General features: G+C 46.6%; 1 protein-coding gene across 1 annotated transcript in view; it reads right to left on the minus strand.

The window, feature by feature from the left end:
• The window catches only part of LOC144824458 (eosinophil peroxidase-like), an 80,006-nt gene that overhangs the window by 36,822 nt on the left and 16,117 nt on the right, over positions 1-27,067 (minus strand). The window contains exons 6-10 of the mRNA XM_078683555.1: positions 25,871-26,000; positions 24,483-24,689; positions 20,722-21,037; positions 15,767-15,927; positions 13,730-13,988 (exon numbers count right to left, since the gene is read on the minus strand). Of these exons, the coding sequence (XP_078539681.1) occupies positions 13,730-13,988; positions 15,767-15,927; positions 20,722-21,037; positions 24,483-24,689; positions 25,871-26,000 (1,073 nt within the window). The remainder of the gene's footprint in view (positions 1-13,729; positions 13,989-15,766; positions 15,928-20,721; positions 21,038-24,482; positions 24,690-25,870; positions 26,001-27,067) is intronic.

Below are 27,067 nucleotides of genomic sequence, written 5' to 3' on the forward strand. Positions count from 1 at the left end.
AGTTGATACAGTAGAATAATTTATATCTTTGTGACGTCTTTGATTGCAGATCACTGTTCTGACTCCTATTACCTGTATAGAGCGTTGTTTGCCATTCTCCACATTGCCTCATGCACACCTGGTATAATGTTAACACAAGAGTGCCGAACTGAAAGTTAACTGTGGAGGCCATATAAGATGTGAATTACCATGAAGACGCAGCTCAGACACTTGATGAATATTTTACAATTGGAAAACTGCCTCTAACAGGGCAATAGAGTAGAGTACAATGAAAGCACTACTGAGGACAGCATGTATAGGAAAATGTATGGGGTCAGCAAATATCTGTAGGTAGATATAAAAGATACCAAGAGGAAGACACCACCCTTGAGAAAGAAGTAGTACAAAAGCTATAATTACATGAACACCTGAAAGATGACAATCTAAACTGCAGTGATTATTTCACAAAATGGCCAGGTTTTAATACATAACATTCCAAATGACAATGTGTATGGGGTGGAAGGTATTAGAGGGTGTTTAACTGGTTGTTCAAAGAGAAATCAAAAAGTGACCAGTCCGGCGTGGCTTAGCGGGCCGATCATGGCGGACGTAGCTGCCTAAGAGCTCCCGCCGGCCCGCCGTTTATCCTGGAATTATCCTGGCCCCTGAACCCCGATAGGTGTACCGTGTCCGAGGTGGTCGTGGCGGAAGGCACCGGGAATCGTCCGGTGCCGGAGACAATGCACCGAGACCTTCTGCGGCGGTGGGGCAAGTGAGTGCAGCGAGCGGCCTGGTGCCCGCCGAACGAGCCGGGGCCTCAATTTTGGCACCCTGACCAGAGGACCTGACCCGGAGCCGACGCTGCCGCTCCCTGGCCGCGTTCCGGGGCTGCCTGCGGTCGGCGGCCCTCAGCGGAGTGCCCTGCCCATCCTTACATTGCCGGCGGTGGGGGCCTGGGCCGGTGGGGGGCCTCGGAGGGGCTGCGGCCTACCTGGCCTTGCCGGAGCCGGGGCCTCGAGTTTGGCGACCCCCGCCTGAGATCATCTACGCTGGTGCTTGGACGCTCTGCTGCTGCGGTCATCGGCACCCTTTGGCTTCCGGGGGCGCGGCGCCCCCCCACCGCTGGCGGGCGCGTCACCCTCCACTGGGACTGGCGGCGGCGCTCCGCTGCCGGTGAGAGCTGCATCCTCCATTCTTGTTCGCTAGCGCTGTGGGGGCTGTTGCGAGGAGCTGTGCCGGAGGGGGACACCGCAGACATTGAACATTGACCAGTGCCTCTCCTCCCAGGGCTTGGCTGTGCCTGCGGGTGGTGCGGACGCGGAGAAGGGACCGGAGCGGCAGGGGCGGCCTGGTGGCCCGAGCGCAGCCGGTACCCTGATTTTTGCAGCCTGTGCTGGCCACGATCCGGGGCTGCCTGCTCCTGACGACCTACGGAGGGATCCCCTGCCTTTCCTCACCATATTCGCTGTGGGGCCTGCGACTGGAGGGGGTGTCGGAAGGTCTGCGGCCTACCTGGCCTTGGTGAAGCCGGGACCTCTAGTTTGGTGGTCCCCGCCCGGAGTCACTGGCCCGGATCCATTGCCCTGGTGAGTGGACACAGCGGGGCCCCCCGGGACCGGAGGGGTCAATCAGGCGCCTGGCCCAGATAATTGCCCTATCCTGCTCCTGTGGTACCTGGGGCGGCGGTTGGTGAACTTGTGGCTTGCACTGGAGAGGCCCATATCTGCGCCGCGCCAGGAGTGCCGGTGGGCGCGAAGACGACTTCCTACGCCTTGGCGGGGCGGCATTGCCTGGGGTATACCCGATCTGTGGGCCGGTGGCGAGGGACTCTCGAGCGGCCTGCTGTGTTCGGGACGCCTCGGCCGGGGCCTGGTTGGTGGACTATCGCGAGAAGCGGCCCTGATACAGGTGCGTGTCACTGCTCTGCCGTCTGAGCGGCCGCCATGACGAGGGGCACGGCCGCCACTAAGACAGGACCCATTGACAAGTTCACTGGCCATGGTGGAGGAGCCGGGGCGGCTGGTGGGGGTCCTCCTGCTGGCCCAGACAACGTGGCGTTGATGTCGGCCATTACACAGTCCCGCGACATGCTGGATGCGAAAATTGGTGCGGTGGGGGCTGATGTGATGCTGCTGCGCCAAGATCTTCGCAATGCAGTCGCCCGCATTACTGAAACTGAGACCAGGGTCACGGCAGTGGAGGGAGATGTTGGTGTCCTTAAGAAGAAGATTGCCGACATGGAACAGATCCAACGGGGCCTGGCGCATCGTGTGGAGGATGCCGAGGGGCGGGCGAGGCGGAACAACCTGCGCTTCGTTGGCTTTCCGGAAGACTGCGAGAATGGGCCTATGGACGCTTTTCTGACCCGGTGGCTGGAGAGCTGGCTACCACCGGACTCCCTGTCGCGATGCTTCATAGTGGAACGTGCCCACCGCGCCCTGACACAGAAACCGCCGGCCGGGGAACGGCCTCGCCCGATCATCGCCAGGCTCCTCAACTTCCACGACAGGGACGTCATTCTCCGGGAAGCGCGGCTGAAGGACACCCTGCTGTATGACAATCATAAAATAATGATATTCCCGGACTATACCAAACTGGTCCACCAACAGAGGCACTCCTTCCTAGATGCCAAGGCCAAGCTGCGTGGCCTGAAAATTCAATACTCGCTGCTCTACCCGGCCAACCTCCGGGTGATCTTCAACTCCAAGACCCTCTTCTTTGATACGCCAGAGGCCGTCTTCAACTGGACCGATGAGACAGTCAGAATCCGCCCTCACGTCCAACCGGGGCTGCACTCTGGATCGTCGCGTGGCTCGTCTCAGGACAGGAGCAACCCGCCTGGCAAAGGGAAACGTCATCGCAAGTCTCGCTCCCGGCGGAGGTCCCTGTCCCGGGACCCCCTTTTGGGGGACACACAGCCTGATACGGATCAATCTAGTGGAGGCTCCTGATCGCCCGTCATGGGGACTGTCTGCTGGTTGCCTTCTATATGTGACACTATCTGGCAGAGGCTGAGCGGTGGTCGGTGGGACATACATCGGCTGGTGCAGTATTGACCTCTTCTTGGCAAATGCCGGGGCCGTCATGGTCTGTAACATTCTTGTGGTGCTTTGCTTATGACTCTGCTGTATGTTTGATGGGGTTCGGGGCGCGTACTTTGGGCTGCCTCCTCCTGTTGGACCTGGGAGGTGGTTCTGGGAGTGCGTCTGATTAGTTCGGGGGGGGACTAGTTGGGATCCATTGGTATGGCTGGCTTTGGGCGCTGTGTTTTGGGCCTGAAGTACCGTATACCGCGACAGATACTTCATTGTTCCTTGAGGTATGGGGGTGGGGGTGGGGGGAGCTGGGGTGTTTGGTTGCTTGTGGGTTGGGTCGGGATTGGAGGGGTAGTGGGGTTTGGGGCTTCGGGGTTTGTGGGGTTTGGGGTTCTGGTTCTGGGGGGGCACGTGGTCTCTGTGTATTTTGCAACTGTGGGGTCTGGGGCATGGGCCGGGGGTCGGGGTGTGGTAAATAAATAAATAATACCCTATTTTTGAATATATAAATGAATAACAGATAGCTCAATAAAATAAGAGTCAAGATTCGAGGTAGTAGGAGTTTGCAGGTTTATTACAGCATAAAGGACAGGAACAGGACAACCTGCACAGGAATAGGATGGCAAGCGCTTGCCTGGGGCAGGAAAAGGATAAGGACAAAGAGTAACTTTTAATAACAGTACATGAGCATATATACATAACGCAAACACATAGCATTACATTGCAGTAGGCGTAGCAGTGGGCGGAGCAGAAGGCGTGACGCGTAGCAGTCGCGAAAGATAAAGGTGAAAGTGGGTGTAACAGGGCGTATACATAGACATGTGATGCAAACGTAACAGAATATGTCATGAATGGGGCGGAAACCATGGAGGGGGCTACCTGAGGAGCCGGGACCTCTAACCTGGTGGTGCGCGCAAACTGGCAATGACGTATCACTAGGAGAAGCTGGGGGCTATGAACTCTGTGCTAGGAGCAGAGACTGAAGTCTGGAGAGTCAGGGCGACATGTACCTAAACAGTATCTAGTATCTGATGTTTAGAGAACATGTTGATATAAACTATAAGTTAGGAGGGGAAAGGCTAACTTGATTCTAAGACTGGACCATGCATTATTCTACATGTAGTGCGTGATGAAGAATATTAAATGACCATTAAAGGCAGTATTTCTCTAACGTGGAGACGTGAAGGCTAGACAATGACGGAAACTATTGATGAGGTTCAGTAGCTTAGGAATGCAGAGAAGGAGGACTGAACTGATAACTGGAACTATAACATACATTTGGCAGACTCAGAGGCAGAGCCAGCTGAACCGGGCACTGCGAGGCAGGAAGTAAGTGAAGGGTCGAGGATACAGGTGGGGGCTGTATCGCTCCTCAGCGAGGCTTCAGGAGACAGGAGCTGAATCTGGTGTCCAGGCCCTTTTGAGGCCTAGAAACGGGGACTTTACAAAATAACGTGCACACTGAGAAACGTGGCAACGTAGCTTTACATAGGCCTGATATTCGTAGTATTCACGAGGACTAGAAACTGGCATACTAGAGGTGGACACAACTATAATTGCGTCTTGAATCGAACATGGGGAATACATATGCATATTTAATCATGCACACATAACATATGATGGATGACACGTAGGGACACAGAACATGGCAAAATTTACTTTTCCACAGGGGAGTGTGGGGATGGGATCATTGTGATCATGGTTGATGTCCCACACTTGGCGCCCAATGGCGCTCTTATGCGTGTTCTTAGCTGGAATGTACGGGGACTATTGGACAAGATTAAACGGGGAGCGGTGCTTCGCTGGGCTAAGAGGGACTTGGCAGATGTGCTCCTTCTTCAAGAGACGCACATGCTGGGTACGAAGGCCCTGAGTTTGCAGCGCTTTGGCTTCCATCAAGTGTTCCATGCCGGATTTACCAGGGGCTCCAGGGGTGTGGCCATTCTTATTCATAGACGGCTGGCATATGTACATGAGCGTCAGTGGCTCGACCCCCAGGGACGTTTTGTCTTTATCCAGGGGAAGGTCGGTGTGGAGCCGGTTGTGCTTGGCTGTGTGTATGCCCCCCCCCCTTGCAATGGGCCTTAGCTGAACGTTTGTTTGCCTTATGGGCTGAGTTCCCCCACTCCATGGCTGTGGTTGGCGGAGACTGTAATGATGTGATGGATGTGGCTTTGGACCGGCAGAGGAGGCCTGGTGTGGCACTTGTGTCTTCCCCTACACGGTTGGGGGCTATGGTTGATGGTCTGGGCTGGGTGGATGTGTGGAGACATCTGCATGCGGAGCGGCGAGAGTACACCTTTGTCTCGGCTGTTCATGGCTCCCTTTCGCGTTTGGATTGTGTGTTTGTCCCGAGGGCTTTCCTTGACAGGGTGAGGGGGGCAGCGATTCGGCCTCGCGGGCTCTCTGATCATTCCCCTGTGGCAGTACAAATTGACTTGTGCAAAGCACGTTCCCCTTTCAGATGGCGAATGTCCGCGTGGCATCTGCAGCGCCCTGATTATTCCCAACATCTGCGTAGCGCGATCGCCCATTATTGGCAAGACAACCTTACCGGAGGGATAGATGCGGTGACAGTCTGGGAGGCTATGAAACCCACCCTGCGGGGCATAGATATTGCTTGGTGTGCGTCTGCTCGCCGGACTCGGCTGGGAGGCGTTGCTGCGGCCGCTGAGCGGGTGGAGGAGCTCGAGGCTCGGCACAGCGAGGCGCCTGATGATATGGCACTGCGGCTGCTCCTGCAGGCGCAACAGTCCTATTCCTCGATCCTGTTGGACGAGGCTCGTCAGGCGTGGTTGGCCACCCGTAGTAGGGTATACCAGTGGGGCGACAAGTCTTGCACCATGCTCCATAGGCTGTGCCAACAGAACCTACAGCCTCTTACGCTGCCGGGCCTTGTTGATGGTGCAGGAGTGGCGATCACGGATCCGGCAACTCTTGCAACGAGTTTTGCGCGTTACTATGGGCACCAGTATGCCTCTCGGGAGACTCTCTCCCCTACCATTATCGCGGATTATATTGCGTCGGTTCCCCCACCTGCTGTCTCTGATGAGGTGCGCGAGGCCCTGGACCTTCCCCTGTCGGCTGAGGAGCTGGGTGACGCACTGGGTCAGTTAAATGTAGGCAAGGCACCGGGGCCAAGCGGATTCCCCAGCGAATTTTAAAAGAAGTTCCATCTGCAGCTCGGGCCGCACTACTTGCGGGCCCTGGAACAGGCACGAGAACATGGCCGCCTCCCACCGGACTGGCGTCATGCTGAAATAGTGGTGTTTTTGAAGCCAGGTAGGCCCCCTGATCGTCATGACTCCTATCGCCCCATATCCCTCATCAACTTTGAGGCCAAGCTCCTGGCGAAAGCGCTGGCGAACCGCTTACTTCCACACATTTCAGCCCTTGTCCATCCAGATCAGGCGGGTTTTATGCCGCGCAGGGCGACGAGACACAATATACGACGGGCGCAGGCCGCGATACAAGCGATTGAGTCTTCAGGGGACCCGGCGGCGCTCCTGCTGGCTGATATTGATAGTGCCTTCTATTCGGTCAGCTGGACCTTTCTTTTTGCTCTGTTGCCGCTGCTGAACCTTGGCCCGATCTTCCTCTCATATGTCAGGCTGCTCTACACTGAGATCACGGCCTCGGTGCGTATCTCGGGGACGGCGTCGGCTCGTTTTCCAGTGTCTAGAGGCACACGTCAGGGGTGTCCGCTCTCCCCTTACCTTTTCGCGCTGGCCATGGAGCCGCTGGCCGCCAGGGTGCGCCGCAATGAGCTCTACCGTGGCTTCGTCTGGGGTGCGGATCATTCAGACCGCATAGCTCTATATGCGGATGATGTGCTATTTTTCATGACTGACCTGCAGCGTACGGGTCCTCGTGTCCTGGAATTGATGCAGGAATTTGGTCGGGCATCGGGGCTCTTCCTTAACCCGCGCAAATCGACCCTGTGGGTGCTGGGGGGTGCGGCAGTGGCCTGCCCTTGGGCTGCATCCCTTCAGGTGGCTGTGGAGGGTGTGAAGTACCTGGGTGTCTTCCTCTCTGCCTCGCCTGCAGTGGCATGGGACCGGAACATCCTGCCGGTATGGGATCGGGTCCAACTGGACATCAAGACATGGACGCGCATGCCTCTTAATATCTACGGCCGGTCGGCCATCTTCAAGATGGTGGCTTTGCCCCGTCTATTATATCAACTGCAGAATCATCCCTTCCAGGTTGACCCGCAGTGGTTCCGTACTGTTAATTCTGTGCTGAGCCGGTTTCTGTGGGCTGGCGGTGCCGCCAGGGTAGCGCTGCGCACATGCTTCCTCTCTACCTACTGTGGCGGTTTGGCGGCCGCGGATATTTTGTCTTACTATCAGGCCTCCCATCTCCTTGTGCTTAACGAGTGGTGGTATGGGGACCGTAGTGATCCGGCTTATGCCCTTGAGCATTCACTGATGGGTGGCGCTTCCCTTCACACCCTGCTGTACTCGGCTAGGCGAAGGCGACAGCTTCCGCAAGTCACCCAAGTGGTCTTCGCTGTCTGGCGGCGGGCCCTGCACCGGGTGGGCTGGTGGGGTCGGCTTACAGCTGAAACCCCGTTGTGGCGCAATGGCCTGTTGCCGGCACTGGCGTCTCTGTCCGGATTTGACGGCTGGGATGCGATCGGGATCTCGTCCCTAGGTCATGTCCTCTCGGGTACTACCCTAAAGTCCTTTCGGGATCTTAGCTCCGAATTTAGCATGCCCAAGACCCAGTTTTTCCGCTACCTTCAATTTCGCCACGCTCTTACTCCTAGCCTGGTGGGCCTGGAACAACTCCCTGACTTTAGTCCTATTGAGGCTAAACTGTTTATGGGAGACCTGGGTGACAAGAAGGTCTCGCAGATATATTGCTCTCTGGTCACTCACTGTTCCCCTTCCCTTGCGGCGCTGAGGGCCTCTTGGGAGGGTGATGTTGGTCCATTGGATGATGACGACTGGCGTGAGGCCTTGGAATCTCCCCGTGGTGCTGCTATAGCCATCCGCCTTCGCTTCATCCAGTTCAAATACCTCCACCGGGCTTATTATACTAGACACCGCCTATGGCGGGCGGGCCTTGTTGCAACTCCGGAATGCCTGAGGTGTGGTTCTGAAGAGGGCACCCTGTTTCATACGGTATGGTCCTGTGAGAGACTGACTAGATTCTGGGCTGGGGTTTGGGACTGCCTGTCAGAGGTGTTGGGTTGGGACCTACCCCGTACCCCCAGGTTGGGCCTTCTTCATGTTCTGGAGAACGTTGGGGGCAATATTTACAAACGCCATTTGCTGTTGCTGGGGCTGGTGGTGGCAAAGAGAGACCTGGCACAGGCCTGGAAGAGCGAGCGCGCCCCCCCAATCGGGGCTTGGAGGGCGGGCCTGGACTTCCTCATGGGACTAGAGCAGCCTGTTTTTGAAGCCCGGGGATGTTCTCGCAAACACTACAAAATCTGGAAACGGTGGGCGGATTACCGGGGCCTGCTCCTTGACCCCCCCATGGACATTGCTGATGCATTACAGCTGGATGTGGATCCCGCACTCTAGGCTGCTGGCCGGCTCCACCTTTGCAGGCTATCTCATGTTGCTGAACTGTGATCACGTGCACTGGGTTAGGGTGGGATAAGGGGTGGGTAGCTGTGGGCGGGGCTGGTTGGTGTTTTTGGGGTTGGGTGGGTGGGGTAGTTCGTTGTCATTCATTGTATAACGCTGGGTTCGATGCTGTGCTAATGATGTGTCTCTTTCTATCTGTCGTTGACAGTCTCCTCCTGACTGTGGAGGGCTGTGTTGAGCTTTGCTTGAACTCATAATAAAAATTGGTTATGAAAAAAAAAAAAAAAGTGACCAGTCCTTATCCTGATCATTACAGAGAGTTCCAAATTATTCAAAGAGGAATAAAGTTGATGTTCCATCATTAGCTAAAACCTACACTGGCGAGAATGAAACCTGGGTAGACTCTGGGTACAGATGGACCCCTAGTAGAGTTTTATCAGTCGTACATCAGACTGTTATTGGACATACTATTAGAGGTAATTGTCAAAACTCTGGAAATGAGCAGCCTCCATTGTCATGGCCCAGAAGCCTTGGAAAGACCATTGCATTATAGGTCACATATACCTCTGTCGATAATAACAAAAATTCTGAGTGGGACCATTGGGAGGCAGATGTGGGGTGTGAATGCAGAACTGCTACATCTGGAACAGTGAGGGTTCATTCACAGCTGAACCAGTAGCCATCATTTACATAATTTAGCAAATGTACAATGCTTTCTACACATGTCCAAAAATGACTACTCCATAGCTTCTCTAGATGTAGAGAAGGTGTTTGATACGGTGGGTTGGGACTTTGTGTTTTGTTTTGGGTACTGGGGGAAACAAATTCATCCCCACTGTTTTCAAATGGATATAATTACTACATACAAAACCACTAACATTGTCCCAAATGGACTGGATTGCCTTTGAGAGTTGACATTGGAGCAAGGTACACACCAAGGGTGTCTTTTATCACCTTTTCTTTTGGAACCTGTAATGGAACTGTTAGCGTATGGGAAGTAAGTTGGGGCAGTGGAGGATTGTGTAAGAGACCCCCTACACATTAGCCACAATATGTTGACAATGTATTGATTTTCTTGAAATATCTAGCAGTGAAGCTTCATATACATTATATATTCAGCAACACGACTGGCGTGCATACCAGTTGGCATAAGACTAAATTATGTACTCTGGACACTGGGCACACAGAAGAAGGTTAGTTTACCATTAACTGGGTCTCCTGTTGCAGAACCCTTCTTTTAAATACCTAGGCATCACATTATCGCAAGACCAGGAATGCTGCATTGAAGCAAACAAAGGCTGAGTAAATCCAGAGACTCGAAACTCAGTGGCATTCTGGTCATAATTCCCCATCTTTTTTGAGTAGGGTTACCTTGGTGAAGATGGTGGTACTATCTACCTCTCCGTGTGTATTTCAAGAAGTTTTACTCTGTTCCCCCACGAAAATATTCCAAGAGCTGAATAGTAATATTCCTTCTATGCTCTGGCTGTGAAAGTGCCCCATAATCAAACTGGCTACCCTAAACCTGCCATATGAGAGTCAGAGCTTAAACAAGCATGATGGACAGTTATTGTTTAGCTTCCCATTTAGCAACTTCCCGAATCACTAACAGAAATACAGGGAAGACAAAACAGGTTATTAGACAAACATCACAGAGACAGACCCCTTAAATATCAGTTTTACTCCCCTATTGGCAGGAGATCTAGTGGTCAGACTCTTTTCAAACATTTGGGACGGGTTGTCCTGATTAGTAATTAAGAAAACACTGCGTTCTCACCTAGTCCCATTATGGAGGTCTCTAGAGTTCTGCAAGCTCTACATGGCGGTAAGGGCAGTGTTCAGGACCAAAGGTGAGTGTGACATGAAGGGGGACTTGTATAACGGTGTAGTGGTATTCATTTTTGAAGAAGCTTGACTACTGTAGGGGGTGCAGTTGGGTCATTTCCGATTCTACTCAAGATTGTCAAAAACCACACCCACCAAATTGGAGGTGATTTCCAGATAATCACCAGAATCTAGCACCCTAAAGCCCTTACTGACACTGAGACTGAATGGTTGTCCCCTTTTCACACATTACAGGGTGGTATATCCTAACTGACCAAATCAGGATCTACAGATAAGGGTTAAATGGGACAGGGTCTACAAACTGACCGCCAGTGGTTTAGGGTGTTTGGTTATTTTCGTATAGTATCCAGAAAACCATGGTTCAGGCTCACCCTGTGATGTATTTCTATAGGTTCTGAATCGATCCCCCTATTCCTGACCCTATTCTGGTTAAACAAACCAACAAGTTAACTAGCAGTCAGCCCATGAGGCAGAAAACCCCCATGATGCAGATACCGTTATCTGACGCAGTCACACTACGGCACAGGAACGTGTTATCTGATTAGGTCATAACACTTGCGATCTAATTAGACAAGCGATATTCCTCCAGCCCCTGATAAGGCATACGGAGTTCTCATAACAAATCAAACCTATGACAACCTGGGCAAAACCCTGCGGCCATTGTTTTGATTTCACCGAGAGCTTCAGCAAAAGAATGTGCTAACGAGCAAGTCGTATGACATCCTTATTGACGTATCTATGTCCATCCTTACGTCAATCTCGGCACCATAAAGGTATAAATATTACCGATATTGCCCTATGCAAACACACGCGGTGGTGACGAGACGGAGCAGCCATACTTGCCGAAGCCCAGAGCAGAGCAGACCCCGCTGGCGCAGCCCCCCCTTCCTGACGCGCTGAGAGAAGCTGCTTTCTCCTGCCGAGAAATCCAGCACCGGCGTTTCTGGGTAGCCCTCGCAGGCAGCCTGGAATATCGAGACCAGAGACGAGAGATACCATCCCTCATTCATCCTAACTTCCAGGTACAGAACTGAATAACCCCTCACAGAGAATTCCTTAGTTATTCACTTGGCAAAAACAAACTTAACTTAAACTGTAACTTTCTATTCCCGCCCACGTATTAGGCTTAGGTCAGGTACACGGGGTAGGCGTATTTAGAAACACCAGTTGAGTACGTTTAGTCAAATGTATATGTGTATAAATATATTTTATTCATTTTAAAACATCTTATGGCTTAGAAACCATATCAATGTTTTTACAGTATTATTTTATACTATTGCTTTTAATGTATGCACTTTACTTAACTATAAGTATTGCAATAATATCGATCCATTTCTCTTGTATGAGAAAAGAGACTGATCAATAAATAACACCTTTTTATTGAACACGCCCGTCTCTTCCTTTTCTCTACAATCTGATGAGACTAAGAATGCACGTACTGACTGAGTAAAATAAATTGCCTTTTGTTCACACGACTCTCGAGATATACTCTTGATTAGGGGAGAGCAAAGTTGTCATGTTCTATGGTTGTCAGAAACTAAATCCCTTCTTGTCTAATCAGGGAAGTTAAGTCCTGCCTGAACATTCGAGAAAGTTTCTAGTGAACTCTGAGCTAGCTGGCAAACCCAAAACTTTAAGTCTAATATCGACAGTAGTAGACCTAGTTAACGTCTGGTCTAGGCCTTTACTACTGGAGGTATTATTCCAATGCGCAGAGCCTATTGGGATAATAGGAACTACACTGCAACCCACATTAGATACCTGCATAGAACCTATTTCAACGCACAGACCTACTCCACGTGACTTGGACATGAAAACTGATATAGATACTTTGGAATGGGGTAGTCCAGCTCTTTAGAGGACTCATGGTTAACTAGTTAAATTAAAACTTAAACACTGCATTCTGGGCCTACACCCACACCCACAACCAAGAATATTGCACATGCAGTTCTGCGCGATGACTCTAGGATTAAGTTTTTACTGAAATGCGAATAGTGATCCTTCGGAAACAGGCTGGGGGACTGAGATTTGAAGAGTGGCAGAAGCATGTTAGTGAGTAGTCATTAGTGAGAAAAATATGCATGATTGCAGTAAGCACAGACATCCTGGTGGGAGAAAACTTAGAAACATGGGAAAATTTGCATGAAGACTTGGGTCCGCTTAGCAATGATAATGTTGTTAGACAACACGTTGAGAATCCTAAATAATAGGGAGCGCTTATGAGTAACGCAGTTACGTAACATCTCTGATGTATTGACTGAACCCTTGGTTGCACGCAAGAAATGTCTGTTAAACCTTCTATATTGCAGATCACCTGTTGAGCTGTGACTAGATTTTGATGTCTTCCTTAAGTATGAAAAACTCAGTTAAAAAACAAATAGTAAATCTACTCTTCCATATATATGCTCACCTTTACGAAATATTACAATATGTTAGTAATTCATATTCATAACATAATACCCAATATTTTGACATTCTATCAGGATGAGGCATTTTTGGGTGTAAATGACTGGTGGACTTTGCATCAATACCTTTCTAGGATGGTGGTATTTTGATATGGATTCTGGAAATGTACCCCACAAAAGTAAGGCAAGTAGTCAGTGCCTAGACACGTTGTCTCCCTAACATTCAGGTGAATTTCTATGAATGTTTTCAATAGTTTAATTATCTTTTCATGATAGTTCACTAGCCTTTTAAAGAGCAATCCTTCATGATGATGGCTCTGCAACACTTAGTGGTGTATCTGATCTGTCAAAAAGGGCGCTGAGCTATGACCATTTTTGACGGAGTTAGCTTGACTGGCTCGGTGGTGGGGATGGAAGTTGATATGCCGTAAACTGAGCTCTAAATTGAGCAGCTAAGCCCTTACGGCAACTGGATAGAGCCTTCATTGCCACTGTCCTGTACATTTGGCTGATTGTGTTTGTAAGATCATATTCAGAGATGACCACCCCTCATTGAAGACTATTGTAACAGGGAGTGTCCATGTAAAATGAGTCTCTAAGAGTTGCCTTCCCACCCTACTAGATGCTGTATCACACCTGTTATCTCTGTGGCTGTTTTTCTTTAGCAGCCTCAGTTACACAGTGCTGTGCCTCCGCTTCCCTATTTTGAAAACATTACTAGGTTGGTAATGACTTATAATTGATAGGTGTAGCCCCAGCAAAATAACACATCACAGTCTGTTCATGACTCTCCATGGACACATGATGGGCAGCCTTCAAGTAGATTTTCTGTGCAACCCTCTGTCCTTTACCTCCTTACAGTATGCTGTGCATGTGGAGGAGTTGCACGTGCTGTTTTGGCAAGAAGGATGGGGTACTATCTTACCTTCCCTCACGATCCTCCAGCTGTTGAAGAAAGTCATGTGGAGTGGAACTTCAGAAGCTGCCCGAGTCAGCGGGCGGTACCCATCCTCCAGGCGGTAGATCGTGGGCTGGATGGAGGCATGGGCAAAGCGGAAGGCGAGGGAGAACACGTTTGCCACTCGTGGGTCCACCGACTCGTTGTATCCCCGGTAGGTACCAATAATTCGTGCAGCTGCTTCATTGCCCATCAAAAGGGGGATGTAATCTTTGTAGGTGATTTTCTGGAAGAAAACAAACATTACAAGGATATTTTAAATTTAAAAAAACAAACAGCCAATAGGGGATGCGAGGCTTTTACCCAATCTGAGACTGTATTGTGCCTACAGTATTGCAGAAATATACACATGGAAATACTAGCTGGGTCTGGTGATCTTTGTCTGCATAAAAATAGAAAGATGCTGTGGTAGTTTATGCATTCGGGTAGCTATAACTGGACCCTTTAGGCCTGTGGTCCAGAGTCAGGGTGCCTAGGTTATTGATAGCCGCTGCTGTCCAATGAGGACAAGCTAATTGAGAATCAACTTTTGTGGTCTCGTGGTCTGGCATGCTTTGTGCACTCACAATGTTACACAGCATAGTGCCACCATAACAGAATCACTCTCCCTATTGCACAGGATAGTGTCACCAGCACAGGCTTACTCTCTTTGGTACACAGTATTGTATCACCATCACAGGTTCACTCTCATTGTTACACAGTATTGTATTACCAACACAGGTTCACTCTCATTGTTATACACTATATTCTCACTATCACAGTTTCACTCTCATTGTTACACAGTGTAGTATCACCAGTATAGGTTCAGTAACATTGTTACACGGTATAGTATCACCAGCACAGGTTCACTCTCATTGTTACACAGTATTGTAACACCAGCACAGGTTCACTCTCATTGTTATACACTATATTCTCACTATCACAGTTTCACTCTCATTGTTACACAGTGTAGGATCACCAGTATAGGTTCAGTAACATTGTTACACGGTGTAATATCACCAGCACAGGTTCACTCTCATTGTTACATAGTATAGTGTAACTAGCACAGGACCTTTCACTGATATAGGGTGCAGCATCAACAGCTGTTCCACAGTACAGTATCAACAGCATATAATGCCTCTCAGTGTTACTTAATACAGTATCACGAGCACAAGATTACTTTCACTGCTACACAATCCAGGATGGTATGTAAAGCACAGAACCACTCTCACTGTTAGACAGATAAGTCTGGGAATTAGACAGTCAATACAGTATCACCAGTAGTAGATCTCTCTCACTTGTGTAAACTATAGTATAGTTTCACCAGGAATAGATCACTCTGTGTTACAATGTACTCCGACTGCTTCAGTGTGTGTAGAGTTTACCCTGCACTGTTTCACTAACATTGTTACCCAGTACAATGTACTCAATACTAGATTCTTCCCATTGTTGCACTTGTGTTTGTACGAGGAGGCTTCCACCCCGCTTGAAAAGGATTTAATTCGCTCTTTGACTCAGTCACAAATAGGACTGTCCAACAAGAAAACTACACTTCAACAGGCTTTAAAGGTGGATGTGCCATGCTTTCCGTGTTGGTCAGTCCTGCTTTTGTGCAATTATGAATAACTTCATCCAGGATACCACACTACAAATGCACCAGTTAATACATAAGACACTTCCATACTTCTCCCTTACACCTCTTGCAGAAGTAAATGTTGTCAAATCGTACTGTGAAATATATCTGCTGGGGTTGACACTAAAGATGGTGCAGCTAACATTGTGGTCAGTATCTGGACTATACAAAGTATCATAAAATCCTTCTCTGGTGGGGACTGGCAATGCGGGTGCATAAAACTGCCATGCACTACTATTAGGCATAGTCAGGCCATGGTTTTCAATCAGAAGTTTTCTGCTACTTTCAGGCACATCATACGTGCTACTTCTGCTTAGGTGATTGTTTTTGGTCTCAACAACACACATTTAACGGTTTCAAATGTAGTCATATAAATGTACTTTTTGGAATACCTGGAGAATGCCTCCTACAACTTTTCTGGCTTCCTGGTAGAGCGTTTCTCCTGTCCATCGCGGGTTCATCCTCCGTAGCTCCCTGGCCACACGGTTGTGTTCTCGCATGAAAAGTGTATGGAAGGCTGTGAGGCCTGGTTGCTCACTCGTCCTGGGATCACCTTGATGTAAAGAAAAACATTACACACAAGATTAGCAGTCCTGTCATTTAACAACTATAATTCAGAGCAAAGTATTATTTTCACATCTAAGACTACATGTGGATACCCATCCTTTGCATGGTATTCCCCTAGATTGTTGCATTGGCTGTTTTCGCTGGCTACAGAACTCTGTGCACTTTAGCCTGGCTAACCAGTGGAATAAAGTGCCTGTGTTACCTCTTTCAACATGATGATATTGGCATACCCCTAATTTGCATATTTTACTTACCTTTAAGTCCCTAGTATATGGTACACAAAATGTATCCAGAGCCAGTCAGTTAAATGTCTCCAGAGTACTGCAGCACTTATTGTGCTGCCCATTGCAGTGTTACAGCAGTCCCGACACCAGGCCTAGCCCTGGCAAAACAGTTTTGGAATTGTCAATTCTACCTATAAAAGAATACCCTTTGGACAGGTCTAAACCTTCATTTGAAATACTAATCAGTCATCCCTAAGGTAGGGCTTAGTGCCCATAAAGACATAATGCATGGTATTTAAAATTAGGACATATAAAAGTTTACTGTCCCACATGTCCTTAAGGTGAAACAGCCTAAAGGCTATTTTCATTGTGGCAATTCTAGCTCCTTCACTGGGATACATTATTACACATTTTAATGCTGATTTTGGTTTCCTAACAGCAAAAACCAATTTCAAACACTCTTTTAAATAGTTGTACTAAAGCATCTAAGGCCTCTCTGTAAGTATTCCAACTGTCACCTGGCTGCTGATTGCTGCCTGGTAGTGAGCCGTGAATTTATCCCATTACAAAGAAAGGTGGTTTGAGTTTGGGTAGGCATTCTCCACTCCTTGACAGGATAGCTTGGAAAATGTGCACAGGCACTTGGTGGACTTAAAGGTCGACCTACCCTATCTAAGGTAGATGTAGATCACACCTAGGCCAGAACCCCCTGGATTGGTCCTCTAGTCAGGCTGGTCCCAATCCCTGCAGGAGAGGGAGCTGCCTCAGAACCACAGGGGAAGGGTTGGCCATTTCCATAGCCACACCTCTGGGTTGGCACAGGTACCTCTGAGCAGGGGAAGAAATGTTCTGCCATGTTGGGTTTAGGGAGAAAGGGCACTGTGGGATTGTTTGTAGTAGACCAGAAAGGAAGTGCTACAAAAATAGGTAGGTTGTAGGTAGGTTGTTTTGCAGACAAATGAAAACCGAAGGATGTGTAAGGACCAAGTGTAAGGACCAAGGGTAGTATTATGTTATAGTGAACAAAGGTCCCTAAACAGAAATAAAAAAATATAATGCAAGGGAAATATAATTAATGCCCAAAAACCATCCAATCAACTTTTAAAACATCATCTTAATAATACATAAAATAAAAAGAAATATGGAGCGGTAGTTACCCTTATGGGGTGAACTTTCAAAGGTATCAAAAACACACATGCAGACAAAAGAATTAAAGTCACAACTCCATAAAACATAACGTTGCTCCACCCATTAATTCATTCTTCATAATCAGGCTGGTTAGAGTGATTAGGTCGACAACGTTTCATACCACTCAAATCTAGGGATCAGCCCCAGGACAATACAGTGTTTGCCTGGATACATAAACCAATATGACAAGAAAATAAATCAATATGAGAACCGTAGGAAAATTCTTATGTATCATACATTGACAGTATGCTAAGGCGTCACATCGGCCAATACAGACTTGCAGGGATATTCCAGTAGAGTGTTCTCCCCTTCACCAATTAAGTTCCCACATGGTTGATATCTATCTGAAATCTATCGGAAATCTATATGAAAGTAATTTGCTGTGAATGTGAAAAAACCAGTACGAATCACTGGTTCAAGTAAGCGTGATCGATACCCGATAAATAAATTCAGCCCTGGACATATCGTGAATTCAAGGCCTGCCTTTGCTTCGCTGTATCTGCACACTACACAGAGAAGGAGTGATCTGTTTTACAGAGTTGTGTATTTTTTGTCAGTCACTTTTTTTGCCTGTGTGTGTGTTTTTTTATACCTGTATAAATGCACCCGGTGGGGGTAACTAACCGTACAGATTATTTTTTATTTCATGAATTAATAAAATGACATTTTAAAAGTTGATTGGACAGCTCCTATGCATTAAATATATTCCCTATGTGGTACATTTTTCTATTTCTGATTAGGGACCTTTGTTCCTTATAACAAAACTGGGTAGGGTCACCCCTGGGAACTACTACCCCTTTCTTTAGGAAGTGCCTAGGAGTTGACCCAACCGCAGGTTGGTGCCAGTCATAAATATGACATCCACAGTACTCTCCCCAGATCACCTCTGAGTTTGTGAAAGAACAGAAGAGGACTGGGTCTTGCATCTGGGACCATAGAGCAGCATTGTAGGCTGAACTTGCTCTATCTCATGTACCCAGAACAAAGAAGCAGATTCCAAGGTTCATAACGCTGGCCTCCTGTTTGGGCTATAGGGATAACAAGATTCTAGATGCCTTTTTCTGCATTTTCAGCTCACCAGTTCCAAATTACCATACCCTGGACCCTTCTGCTGAAGTGAGTATTGATCAGCAAGTGCTATCCTTGTGGTTCTGGACACTTGGCTGGTGTCAAAGAGTACTCTAAGGTTTGCTGAAGCCTGGGACTAAGAAACGTTTTGCTATCTTTTTACCCTGAGAACCAGCGTGGCACTGGAAACAACCTGCCAAGCTGATCCACAGTGGGTGCATCACCGCTGGGGTGAGTTTGCTGCAATCCTGATGTGTTCTCCTCCGCAGCAGCGATTCAGTGGTACCACTGTCGACCAGCATTGGCTGATGTCCAATCCTCTGCAACTACAGCCTGCAGCTTTTTCCCACTGAGGAAATCCCAACTCTAGAAATGATTGTATGTGCAAAGGCAAAAAGAGTCACTGAACCAAGCTGCCACCAGTATCTCATCGACCTCAAGAGCTATTTGAATGCAAAACATGAACTTTTCCCACTCTTCACTTTCCCTCCTTAGTCAAAGTTTTCACAAAAACTATGGACTTCGGCTTCCCGTTGATGTTGAGTACAGCTTCAGCCACAGCCTGCTGACTTGCCCTGCTGAAGCCGTTTTGGTCCATAAAAGTTTCTATGTGCGAAGGTAACTTTTTGACTGGGACAAACTCGGTCCTTGTATCACATCCGTGCTCCATCACTTTCAAACTTAAAGCTTACCCTTGACCCGGTCATGTGCAACCAGATGACTGCAGTTGGCATTTTTTTAGTGTTGTTTTTGACTTAATTACTGTTTGAATACTGCACACATAATTTACACATTGCCTCTAAGTTAAGCCTGTCTGCTCTGTTCCATAGCTACCAGAGGGCTGAGCTCAGGTTAGTTTAGTGACTTTAAGGGTTCACCTTGACAAGGATTGTGGTAATTATTTGAGGTGGGTACTCACCGGCCTCAACTAATACCCCCAATTCTTTATAAAGTTGGCATTCGAATTTGATGCCGAGGTTGCAAACAGTTTAAGCATCCCAGGTATATTAAAGGAGCACACCATCAGCTCCTAAAGAGGTATCTTGACAGTATTGACAGATAGGATAGGCTTGCCATTGCACAACTAACTATTACTTATTAAATCGCCCTCTGGGAGATTAAAGCTATATTAGACCCACTGGGTATGGTTTATGTCTGAGCTAGTATGGCTTGGGTTGGAAAGCAAGTTGTTATTGCCTAACATGCAAAACTGAACAACCTTATTGTTGCCAAAGAGCTCTGCATCATAGTACCTGGTCCTTAGTTTTCCATGTGGTCCCCACCTGTCTTGTTTGAGAGCCTCAGACTTCTTGGTGGGTAGTAAGATTAATTGCTGTCATTAACTGATCGGATTGACTAGCTCACAGTAGGTCAGTACTGATTTACTGATTTTGTGTAATGGTTGAGCAGTTTCATGGCATCCCAGTTATGGCAGTTAACACCAACAGAAAGATCCAGCTATTTCTGTCTATCCAGTTTTACAAGGTTTGGATAGAAAGAAACACATGAGACAGATTATAAAATTTCCGCAGTCGCCGACAATCACCGAAGAGTGCAGGTTAAAGTCCTCTCCAGGGCCCACATGTCTATCATGGGCAGTTCATAAGGAAACCACAGTACGACAGGAAACCAAATTGGCCAACAATAAATGTGACTATTGGCAACAACATGGTTGGCTCCACACTCAAAACGTAAGTACCAAAAGTTTTTTTTTTTACTTTTGTACTTTATGATATGTAAGTGTATTTATTCATCCGTTTGTTCTCATATCAGTAGAAAGTCAAAGGTTTTCCTCAACGTTGGCTGTTTCCCAAAGCTCATTTTGTTTTTGCATTCTCACACATCACTCCTGTTTATTTCCCTTCATTTCACATTTATGCCTCCTCTATTTTTCTCTCACTCTAACATCAGTTGAAATTTTGGACAATCTAAAAATAGTGAAAAAATAAATAAAGACAAATAGCCTGCAGGAGTGAAATAACTAAGAAGATCCAGGACTGATTTTACATTACTCACCACATGGAGGCCCCATGATATGGTAAGCTTATGGTAGCTGGCAGAACAGTTTATGTCTCTGAGTAATGGGAATAAGGGTTGGTAAGGAGACCTTGCATTTCTTGTGCTCAATAATATTAAAAAGACACACATTCAATTGTCTGAACAGATAATCGTGCTTTGTTGCTCTCTGAAATCTAGTAGAATATTTTCAAGCACATAAAGATACACTTCAAAGTTTTCAGAAATCATGGATGTAAAATTGAATATACAAATCCACTATAGGCAGAAACGATGCTACTCACCACTCAAGAAACATGGGATGCCCGAAGATCTGTTGGTTTGGACGCAGAGGTCTTCTCCCATGGTGTTAAAGGGAAGATGCTCTCGGCCGTTATCAGTAAATCTCTGGTTAATAGCCAACAGACCAAACTGGTTTGTCTGATCCCTAAGTCTGGTTGCCAAGGCCATGTCACTTCCATACACTTGGCTTCCATCAATAAATGATGTCAAAATGTTAATCTGTTCACGGACAGGTGATCCTTCGTTGCAAGCTGGAGCCGAGCGGAATAAAGGAATGCAGTCACTTCTGTTTGCAATCCTTGGATCATTGGGTGGAATCTGCATTAAAAACATCACAGGAGAAGATAGTCTGTTATTCTGATATATGATATGATGGCAATTTGTTATAAGACTAGATGACATTTTAAGGTAAATGCACAAAGTCAGTTGCGATAAATGCCACTTTGAAGGAACCCAATATTTGGTAGGTACTTGAATGGTTTATCTAGGATAGAGCTTACCTGATGAGTTGTTGGAGGTAGTGATAGGGCAGTGGTATAGGAGCGTGGGTATTGGCAGTGGAGATATAGAAACATCTTACAAGGGAGAGGTATTTTGTGGGTTGCGTGGATTGAAGAAGAAGACTCTGAACCTCAGAGGATACTTTTTATACGTAGGTGTGGGTGATGGTTCTTTGTATATATTAATCCAGGTGACTATTTAAACATGCCTCTATGGGAAAGAAGAGGTAGAGATCTTGTATGGGTTCTATAGATACAGCTTTGAATGTGGTGATCATAAACCTCAATGGATGGATTTTAAAAGGCAGAGATATAGTAGGCTGATGTTTTTTGATTAGGCTACAGGAGATATAGGGGCATCAGTAAGAGAAAGTTGATGTACAACTCGTATGGGAATTTTTGTTAGAAACATTAAAAGCAGAGCTCCGAAAGCTCTGAGGTAGTTCTATGGATTGAGTAATAAAGAAGAAGACCTTGACATCCTAGACAGCATTTATTTATTTATTAATTAATTTATTTATTTATTCAATCTATAAAAAATTCTTTATTAGCATCGTAGGCTACATTTAAATGTTGTTTTGTTAAATGGGCGATTCAGAGACTCTTTGATTTTGATTTTGGTATGAGACATTTCAGGGTCTACAGGTTGTCCCAGGTGGCAATATACTGATGGTTGTATTGATCGGTTATTGGCATTGAATGTTTGGAAGGTCTTCGATAGACAATTGGAAAGTCACATCCCAAGGTTCCTTTGATGGAGCACCATTGGAATGTTACTGGTGGTGAAGACATTGGTGATTACTGTTGTTGCTCATTGGAAAAAACGGTCAGATGGCCCTTATAATTACAAGAGGAAGTATCTGACAGATAAACTATAGCTGGACTGTCCAAAATAAATCCAGAATGGCTGGATCAGTGCACATTTTTAGGATATCTATAAAGTAAGTAAATTAGTTCTGTTTACAGTCACTATATGTATATTTGTGAATTCCTACCAACAATCACACCCCCAGATTATAGGTTGGGCACTCCTGATTTATCCTGCCAGGTTGCGATTTGAAGACTGGGAATCTTCATTTTCTTACTTCAAAATAAAATCTAGACTCTCTTAATAAATATTTTGTATTCACTACACACACTTTGTAAATTTAAGCAATCTCCAGCAATGATATTGGAGTGCTTTAAAGAACAATGTAACAATTGGGTTCATATTAAAACAGTGAAGATTATGCAGCCAGATTATGTATTACCAATTCATTAGAACCCTAGTATGTCATAAGCTTAAAGATGTTTTAGAAGAAGAATGTTTGCATATTCTCTCAACAGATTCAGAGTGAAGGAGATCCAGAACTTTTCAAGTAGCGCTACCGAATTTAGGACCTGGTTCTGAGAAAGCCTGAGAAATTGTTTGGCATCATTTTAGCCATTTGGAGAGAGAATGAGGTGCAAGTACCTGACCCTCTTCAGGGTTGTTCTATTACAGCTGTCTTGTAGATGACAGTCTTAATGTTTTATTCAACCGCTGCACTATTGGCTAGCTTATAGAATTATTTACTTTACTAATTCAATTGTTAATTGATTGCATCAAGCATAGAAGCAGCTAGAGACTCACTGTCCGGCCCGCGGGCCGGCAGCGGCCCAGCAGGCCTTTCTTGGCGGCCCACGGACCTTGCAAGTAATGTATCCATGGCCCCCGAGAGAGAGAGAAAGTGGAGAGAGAGCGAGGGCGAGAGAGAGTGGAGGGAGAGAGAAAGTGGAGCGAGAGAGTGTGGGATTGGAGAGAGAGAGAGTGGAGAGAAAGTGGAGAGAGTAGAGAGAGAGACTGACTGACTGACTGACTGTTTATTAAGAGACTGGCTGGTTGACAGAGAGAGAGAGAGACAAACAGAGAGAGAGGCTGGCTGAGAAGGAGACTTACTCAGAGACAGACTTGCTGAGAGGGAGACTTACTGAGAGAGATACTGATTGACAGAGAGAGACTGGCTGACAGAGAGATAGAGAGACTGACTGACTGACAGAGAGACTGCCTAAGAGAGAGACTGACTGGGATAGAGACTGACTGGGAGAGAGACTGACTGAGAGAGAGACTGACAGACTGACTGGCTGACTGAGAGACTGACTGACATAGAGAGAGAGAGAGAGAGAGAGAGAGAGAGACTGACAAAGAGACTGACTGACTGACAGAGAGAGAGAGAGAGAGAGAGAGAGACTGATGGAGGGAGAGAGACTGTCTGACTTAGGGAGAGACAGACTGACTGACTGAGGGAGAGAAAGACTGACTGAAAGAGAGAGAGACACAGAGAGACTGACAGAGAGAGACTGACTGAGAAAGACTGACTGACTCCGAGAGAGAGAGACTGACTGAGAGAGAGAAAGACTGGTTGACTAAGAGCGAGAGGGAGACTGACAGAGAGAGAGACCGACAGAGAGAGAGAGAGACTGACAGAGAGAGAGAGAGAGAGAGAGACTGACAGGAAGAGAGAGAGAGAGACTGACGGGGAGAGAGAGACTGATAGGGAGAGAGAGAGAGAGAGACTGACAGAGAGAGACTAACAGAGAGAGAGAGAAGAGCGAGAGAGACTTACTGACTAAGAGTGACTGAGAGTGAGACTGACTGACTGAAAGAGACTGACAGAGAGAGACTGACTGACTGACTGAGAGAGAGACTGACTGACTGACAGAGAGAGAGAGAGAGAGAGAGAGAGAGACTGACAGAGAGAGAGACTGACAGAGAGAGACTAACGGAGAGAGAGAGAGAGACAGCGACTGACTGACTGAGAGAGACTAACTGACTGAGATAGACTGACTGACAGAGAGAGACAGATTGACAGAGAGAGAGACTGACTGAAAGAGAGACTGACTGACAGAGACTGAGAGACTGACTGACAGAGAGAGAGAGAGACTGTGATGGAATTGGGGTCAAAGTGTATATGAAGCTATGCAATGGCTCTTAAGATTGCTATTGTCTGCTAATAAACATGTATTATCAAAATGTGCTCTTTGTAGTTACATCTGCTTTTGAAATACAGCATTGTCTCATTGTCTAATGTTTTGAAACAGGTTTGATTTTTTTACTCCAGCCCCCCCTCTGCCCCAACTGACCATGCCCCCACTGACCCAACCCCTACCGGTGCGGCCCTCGGCCACAAACCACACTGTAATTTTGTCCCCGACAGAAAGTTTGTGGGTACCCATGCGCTAGAGGAAGCCGAATCCTATCATATGAAAAGATATGGTACAGTAAACAAGGGTCTGCATAATACCATCAGTGGGAAGCAAGGTGGTGCCTTGACACAGGTGTGGTCACAGTCCAGGCCCTCAACAAAGGTGGTTCTGGCTGGAGTCTCTGGAGAAAGGCTCAGGTCATGGTCTGTCCACTGACCAAACTGCATGAAGGTGAGTGACCGCTCATTATCCAGTGTGATTTCATTGTTTGGAAACTGGACAATCTGGTTTGAAACTGCGCGTGCCTGCAATAAAGAACAGAGAAAGATGATGGTCTTCCTTATATAAACACAACTTGCTTAAACACATTCTTAATTCTTCAGACTATCCCATCTTCCTCTAAAAATTAGATCAGCCCTCTGTCTACAGTTAGAATGCCACTCCTTCCTAATCCAGACAAGAGATCATTGTCATTTCCTCTCGCAATGACGTTTTCCTTTCTTCCTTTAGACTGGAGACCCCACACTTTCTGTGAAAGTGAGACCACAAACTCCTCTTCTGAAAAATTAATTATCATCTCTTCTTCTGGAAGAGTGAGCCACCTTCTCTAATGAGATGCCTCCACACACATGTTTTTGAAGTGAGACTTATATTTTTCCACAACCAATAAGACTTCACATTCTATTTCTGAGAAAAAGACCACTTTCTCATTCTCTGGAAGTGGGACCGCCTTCCCATTTCTAGCATGGCTAGACCTGTTACGCTCTCAAAGTGAGAACACTGCCTTCTCTGTTGGGTGTGTGAACACCCATCCTCTCCTTTAAAAACATTCCCTTGTTTTCAGGAAGTGTGCTGGAGTCTTAAAACATTTTATTTCAACTTAATATTTTATGTATTCACTTAAATTGCCATTCAATCAAGTTTAAATCATTTAATATTGATACTATTTATCTCTTTTACCTTTTTACTATGTTTTCATTATTTATACATACTTACCTGTACTGATATGGGGAGTAAAGATGTACCCAATGTAATGAATCATGTAATGAATCAGGATATAAATGTAGCAATAATCACCAGCAAAGCAATGACATTTGATATATTTGTATGTGTGTTGTCATGGAGGTACACTGCTTAAGTGATGATGCATACGTGGAATGATGTGAGTGTTGTGCGTGGAATGTACGCTGTGAGAGTCAGTAGGATCGGGAGGTTGAACAAACAATCTTTGCTCCAAGTATGGTGTCCTATCTACATTTTACTGACTACTTTCCCTTGGAGCATATGTGGTACCTGATATATTCAAGAAGTAATCTGTCTGAATTGGTGAACCCTACTATGTACCTACTACACAACATGGTTTGTACAGCCCTTCTATCGTATGGAAGATAGGCAACTCCCCTCTTAACCACGGGCTCTACCATCAGTCACATCACAGAGCAGATGCCCTCCTACTTCATCATAGGCTCAGCCTCTCAGACTCTACCAGAGGGAGTGCGAATCCATTTATTCTTCTGTTCTCTGTCCATCCTTTGGGGAGGGAACGTCCATCTTCATATTCCGCAGGAAGCCAACGAGCAAACCCCCTGTTTGAAGCACCGAGAAGCGTATTCCTCCTACAACGAGAATGTAAGAATGCTGGGATTAGGCTCTGCTAATAATCTTGGTGTTAAACATTGCAAGGTCAACTATATTGAGTTACCCACCGATCAAATTCTGCTGTGAAGAGCAGTCTTTGAACTGAAAGTTTTGAGATATAGCAATAAAATGGTGTTGTGTTGAAATTAATTGAACAGAATGCAAAAGAATGTCAGGGAACACCAACTGCAATTCCATTACTGAGTGTTTAGTAACCACAAAATGGGATCCTAAGGTAGAAAGAAAGAAGAAAAAGGAACTGGACAGACAAACACTAAAAAAGTAAATCTTTATTAGAACTCCAGACGAAAATATTTATAACCACCATTATTAGGGATCGAGACCCATTGCTCTAAGGAGGCCTTGGATAATTATTTGAAAGAGCGTGATGCACCACTGTTAAGTTCTTTTGTTAAATATATGGATTATACATTCCTTTTTTATTTATTTTGCAACATCCTATAGCGCAAATGTGGCACAAGGAAGTTAGAGCGCTGTAAAAGAGAATTCTAAATAATGTGGACAAATAATAGAAACTATGTACTGGAGAACAATACAGTCAAGAAGAGGCAATGGACATTCGGTGGTGGTGTTAAGAGCAGTCAGTGACCAAAGTGTCTTTGGAAGAGGAGAAGGGTTTTAAGTTCCTCTTTTAAAGTAACAAGACATGGGGACCATGTGTTGAGTTGGATGAGAGAGTTGCAGATGCTAGTGGAAATACTGAAGAAGGACTGCCTCATGCAATACTCTTATTTGTCAGTAGTTTGAGTAGGAGGGATTCAACATTCCTTGACCACAGTTGTACACTAGAGATTTTTAGTTTCTTAGCCTGATAGGAGGCTTTGGAGTTGTGCAGGACTCTCTGAGTAAGGCAGACAGTCTCAAATTGTGCCCTTTCTCCAATGTGGAACCATTCACAAGTGAGAAGGATAACAGAGATGTACCCTGAATTAATCAAAGAGGCACTGTTACGAATAGGTCTGAGGGAGACCAGGTGAACTTTAGTGAAAATCAGTTAGAAGGATGTTCCCAAAGTCCAATCTGG

This window comes from Lissotriton helveticus, chromosome 3_1 (genome assembly GCF_964261635.1).
Source record: "Lissotriton helveticus chromosome 3_1, aLisHel1.1, whole genome shotgun sequence".
NCBI classification, from domain to species: Eukaryota; Metazoa; Chordata; class Amphibia; order Caudata; family Salamandridae; genus Lissotriton; species Lissotriton helveticus.